A 5529-nucleotide genomic window follows, 5' to 3' on the forward strand; every position below is an offset into this window, starting at 1 on the left:
CGGGGGGGGGGGGGCGTTTCCCGCGCCCCGCCCCTCCCCTCGCCCCGCCCCTCAGCGCGCGCCATCTCCTATTTCGGTGCGAAGCCGCCGCGCGCCGCCCCCCTCCACCCTCCCCCCCCCGCGCCTCGCGCCGCGCGCGCGTCGACGTCAGCACTGACGCTGCCGCCTCCCCCCCCCCCCCCCAAACGTTGCGAATGGGAGGAGCGGGGAAAGTGGGGGGGGGGGGGTGTGTGACGCGGCGGTGACGTCGTCCCGCGCGGTCCATATAAGGGGCGTTCGCGCGGCGGCGCGGCGCGAGGATGCTCCGCTCCACCAAAGGCGCCTCCAAGGCGCGGCGGGACCAGATCAACGCCGAGATCCGCGCCCTGCGGGACCTCCTGCCGCTGCCCGACGGGGACCGGCCGCGCCTCTCCTACCTGCACGTCATGGCCCTCGCCTGCATCTACACCCGCAAGGGAGCCTGCCTCCGGCCCGGTGCGTGCGCGGGGCGAGCGGAGGGAGGGAGAGGTAGGGCTGGGATGGGGATGGGGAGAGGGGATGGGGATGGCACCGGGATGGGAGCAGGGAACGGGAAGGGAGTGGGGAATGGCACCGGTATGGGACCGGGCACTGGGATGGGTCCAGGCAATGGCATGGGACCAGGCATCGGGATGGGACTGGGAACCGGGATGGGACCGGGCACTGGGATGGGACTGGGCACCGGGATGGGACTGGGCACCGGGATGGGAGCGGGAATGGCAGCAGGATGGGATCAAGCATCAGGATAGGACCGGGGACTGGCACTGGGATGGGAATGAGCACCGGGATGGAAGCAGGCATAGGCACAGAACGGGGAAGCAGCACTGGGATGGGACTGGGGATCGGAACACAGATAGGAGCGGGGAACAGAACGGGATGGGAGCCGGCATTAGGAAAGGGACTGGAACTGCTCTGGGGAGCGGAGGACCGGGATGCAGCTGGGTGAGGACCAGGCTGGATGTGGGCTGGGAGCTGGCAGCGGGAAAGGGGACCCGGCACCGGGCTGGAGCAAGGAGCAGGCGGAGGGACGGGAACGGGGACCGGGGAGCACCGGGGGTAACCGGGACAGGAGCCGGCAGGAGGGGTTCAGCACCGCGGATAGCGCCGGGTGCGTTCAGCACCGCGGACAGCGGTAGCGGGCGGGCGGGGGCTTGGTTCAGCACCGCGGACAGCGGCGGGGAACGGGGCGGGTGGGACCGGGATCGGGATCGCGGCTGAGATCGAGACCGGGGACAGGGACCGGGACACCGGGAGATACCGGGACCGGGGATCGAGGATCGGGGCTAGGATCGAGGCGCCGGGATAGGGACCGACACTGGGAATCGGAACCTGGGATCAGGGCTGGGACAGGGACCGGGAGACCGGGACAGGGACTGATACTGGGGATCAGGGCTGGGACTGGGGGACCGGGATAGGGACCGAGATCAGGATCGGGACCCGGGATCAGGGCTGGGACAGCAGCCAGGCAGCAGGGTGGGACCAGAACAGGGATCAGGGATTGGAACAGGAGGGATCAGGACAGGGACCAGACCTTGGGTCAGGAACCAGGGCAAGAGCCAGGATTAGGGACCAGAGCTGGGTCTGGAGGCAGGGACAGGGACAAAGGATGGCGACAGGGACAAGTGATGGGGACAGGGAATCCCATGGCTCTACATGGGCAAGGCTATGGGTGCCAGCAGTAACTCCATGGGGGCCACATGGGTGCAGTGGGACCATGCAGGCAAGGCAGCGGGTGCTGGGTGGGTGCTGATGGGTGTCCCCTTTGCAGGCCCGACAAGGGGAGCATCCATGGAGCTGCTGGGGGGGCCGGAGCTGGCTGACCTGGTGGCATCACTGCCCGGGTTCCTGTTGGCTGTCACCCGTGAGGGGAAGCTGGTTGGTGTCACCGACAACGTTGCACAGCACCTGGGGCACTCCATGGTGAGCACCCCCAGGCAGAACAGGGCTGGGTGCTGGGAGCTTGGTGCTGGGTGCTTGGTGCTGGGTGCTTGGTGCTGGGTGCTTGGTGCTGGATGCTGACCCTCCCACCCCCCCCATGCAGGTGGACCTGGTGGCTCAGGGTGACAGCATCTACGACCTGTTGGACCCGGCCGATCACCCCCTGGTGCGACATCAGCTCACCCAGGCTGGGCCCCCCCAGGCAGGTGGGTGGGGCCTCCAAGGGGGGCGGGGCCTGAGAAGGTGTGGGCAGAGGGAGGGAGGGGTGGAAGGATGGAGGGAGGGAAGAAGGGAAGGGAAGGGTGGAAGAGGAGAGGGAGGGATGGGAGGATGAAGAATTGGAGGGAGGAAGGAAGGGAGAATGGATGAAGAGAGGGAGGGAAGGAAGAGAGGAGAGAAAGATGGAGGGATGGAGGGAGGGATGGATGAATGGATGATGGAGGAATGGATGGAGGGATGATGGATGGATGCTGGATGATGGATGGGTGATGGAGGAATGGAGGGAGGGATGGATGGAGGGATGGATGATGGAGGAAAGGTCGGATAATGGAGAGATGGATGATGGATGGATGGATGGATGTTGGATGATGAATGGATGATGGATGGATGATGGAGGGATGGAAGGATGTATGACGGAGGGATGGATGGGTGATGAACAGCAGGGTGGAGCATGGGCGGAGGGGTGGGCAGAGCTCCAGAGGTCTAACCCATGCCCCCTTCCCCTAGAGCGCCTCTTCCGCTGCCGCTTCACCACCTCGCGGGCCTCGCGCCGCCCCAGTGCCGGGCGGAAGCTGGTGCTGCTGCGGGGCCGCTTCCAGGCCCCCCCCGGCCCCCCCGGCACCTCCCCGGGGCTCTTTGTCGCCTTCTGCGCCCCCCTGGACCCCCCGCCCTGGCCCTGCCCCGACTGCCTCCTGCTGCCGGCGTTCCAGAGCCGCCACGCGCGCGACCTCGCGCTGCTCGACGTCTCCGACAGGTCAGGACCCGACCCCCAAAGGACGATGCGGGTGTCCGGGGGGGGGGGGGTTCCCAGCCAAGGCGGGCGCTGGACCCAGGCCTCTTGTCCCACAGTGTCCTGATCCACCTGGGCTACGGGCGTGGGGAGCTCCTGGGTCGCTCCTGGTACCGGCTCCTGCACCCCGAGGACCTCGGCCATGTTGTGCGCCAGCACCTCCGCCTGGGTAAGTGTCCTCTTGGTGTCCCCTCGGCTCTCCCTGGCCCCCCCCCCCCCCCCCCCGAGCTGTTCCTTGGGTCCCTGGGGTCTTCCTGGCTCCTGTGTGTCCCCAAGGGTGTTCCCCGTCACCCTGGGGGTCCCCTGGGTCCCAATGTCCCCAGGGGTGTTCTCCATCACCCTGGGGATCCCCTGCTGTCACTTTGCCCCCCATCACATCCTTGGGGTCTCCCACATTCCTTGGAGCCACCTTGCCTCCTCTCCAGGTGTCCTCCATGTCTCTGTTGTCCCTTGTCCCCATTGACATCCCCATGTCCTCAACCCCCCGAATCGACCTCATTGATGTCCCCAAGCCCGTCCCAGTGTCCCCGCTGATGTCCCTGTGCGTGTCCCCACAGCAGGAGCAGGGCCAGAGGCACGGGGGGAGCTGGTGACACGGCTGCAGCGCAAGGATGGTCTGGGCTGGACGTGGGTCTATGCCCGGCTGCGCCCTGAGGGCCCGGCTCTGCTTGCCCACAACTTCATCATCAGGTGAGTGGCCCCAGCTCTGGGGGTCCCATCACCCCCACCCCATAGAGCACCCATGGGGCTGGGCACCCTCCACTCCTCGGGGGGCCCCAGGCTCACCGCAGACCCTCCCTGTGTCTCCCACAGTGAGGCCGAAGCCTGGTGCCTGCGGCAGCAGTTGGCGGCTGAGGCCCCCCCGGACCCTCCTGAGCCCTTTGGCCCCAGCCTTGACTTCCCTGGGGCCAGCATTGGAGCTGGTGGGGACCTCGGTGTTGGCGCTGGCCCCGGTGTTGGCCTTGGTGTTGGTCCTGGTGTTGGATCCGGTGTTGACCTTGGTGTTGGAGCTGGGCTTGGAGACGACGTTGGAGTTAATGTTGGCGTCAGCCTTGGCCTTGGCGTCAATGTTGGATGTGGCCTTGAAGCTGATGTTGGACATGGTCTTGGAGCTGGCTTGGGAGCCAATGTTGACCCTGGACTTGGAGCTGGTGTTGGACCTGGTCTCGATGCCAACATGGGACCTGGGCTTGGAGCCACCGTTGGACATAGTCTTGGAGGCAACGTTGGAGCCAACATTGACCCCGGTATTGGAGCTGGTGTTGGAGTGAACGTTGGACACGGTCTCGGAGACAGCGTTGGACAAGCTCTTGGCTCAGATGTCGGTGCTGGAGTTGGCATCGGCATCGGGGCCGGCATCAGAGTCGACGTTGGCCTTGGCGTGGCAGCCAGCACCAGCCCTGATGTTGGCCCCAACCTTGGGGCCGATATTGGAGCTGCTCTCGGAGCTGGAGCCGGAGATGACGTTGGAGCTGGTCTCCAAGCCAATGGTGGAGCCGGCGTTGGCTCTGGTCTCGGAGCCGGTGTCGCCCTCAGTGTCGGGGCCAACATTGGGCCTGGCCTCGGTGCTGGTGTCAGAGCCAGCGTCGGGCTTGGCATTGGGGCTCTTGGCCCTGCTCTTCCATCTGATGTCGGTGCTGGTGTTGGACTCACTGTCGGAGCCAGCGTTGGAACCAGTGTAGGTGCTGGAGTCAGCGCTGGAGTTGGACTTGGTCTTGGAGCCAATATTGGAGCCAACGTCGGCTCTGGTCTTGGATCCACTGTTGGACTTGGACTTGGAGCTGCTCTTGGAGCCAATGTTGGCTCTGCTCTTCCATCTGGTGTGGGACCTGGCGTTGGCCTTGCCATTGGAGCTGCTGTTGGAGCCAATGTTAGCTCTGGTCTTGGATCCAGTGTTGGGCTTGCTGTTGGAGCCAGTGTTGGAGCCAATGTCGGTGCTGCTCTTGGATCTGATATGGACATTGGTGTTGGACTTGGTGTTGGAGCCAACGTCGGCACTGCTCTTGCATCTGATGTTGGATCTGGGGTTGGATTTGGCATTGGAGCTGCTGTTGGAGCCAACATTGGTGCCGGCGTTGGCTCCACTCTTGGATCTGGCGTTGGACTTGGTCTTGGAGCCAGTGCTGGTTCCAGCATTGGCTCCGTTCCTGGATCTGATGTTGGTGCCAGTGTTGGACTCGCAGTTGGAGCTGGTGTTGGAGCCACCAGTGGCTCCAGTCTTGGATCTGCCCTTGGATTTGCCGTTGGAGCTGCGCTTGGAGCCAACGTCTGCACAGGGCTGGGACCCGACATTGGTGCCAGTGCTGGACTCAGCCTTGGAGCCAACACTGGAGCCAACGTTGACTCTGCTCTTGGAACCAGCGTTGACACTGGCATCGGACTCGGACCTGCCATTGGATCCGGTGTTGGACTTGGTGCTGGAGCCGCCATTGGAGGCAACGCTGGCTCCGCTCGTGGATCCTCCATCGGCCTTGGCCTTGGGGCCGGTGTTGACCCCACTCTTGGACCTGGCATTGGCCTTGGAGCTGCCGTCGGAGCCAACATCAGCACCGGCCTCTGCCTTG

General features: G+C 65.1%; 1 protein-coding gene across 1 annotated transcript; it reads left to right on the plus strand.

Moving 5' to 3' along the window:
• Nucleotides 1-299: 299 nt before the first annotated feature.
• On the plus strand, nt 300-3558 carry NPAS4 (neuronal PAS domain protein 4; the record flags this gene model as incomplete). Its single annotated transcript, XM_080635814.1, has 6 exons — nt 300-507; nt 1787-1938; nt 2060-2162; nt 2683-2929; nt 3025-3134; nt 3371-3558. 6 exons carry the CDS (start codon nt 300-302, stop codon nt 3556-3558), a joined length of 1008 nt encoding a protein of 335 aa, XP_080491940.1.
• Between the last annotated feature and the right edge of the window lie 1971 nt (nt 3559-5529).

This window comes from Psittacula echo (assembly GCF_963264785.1).
Source record: "Psittacula echo genome assembly, chromosome: 28".
NCBI classification, from domain to species: domain Eukaryota; kingdom Metazoa; phylum Chordata; class Aves; order Psittaciformes; family Psittacidae; genus Psittacula; species Psittacula echo.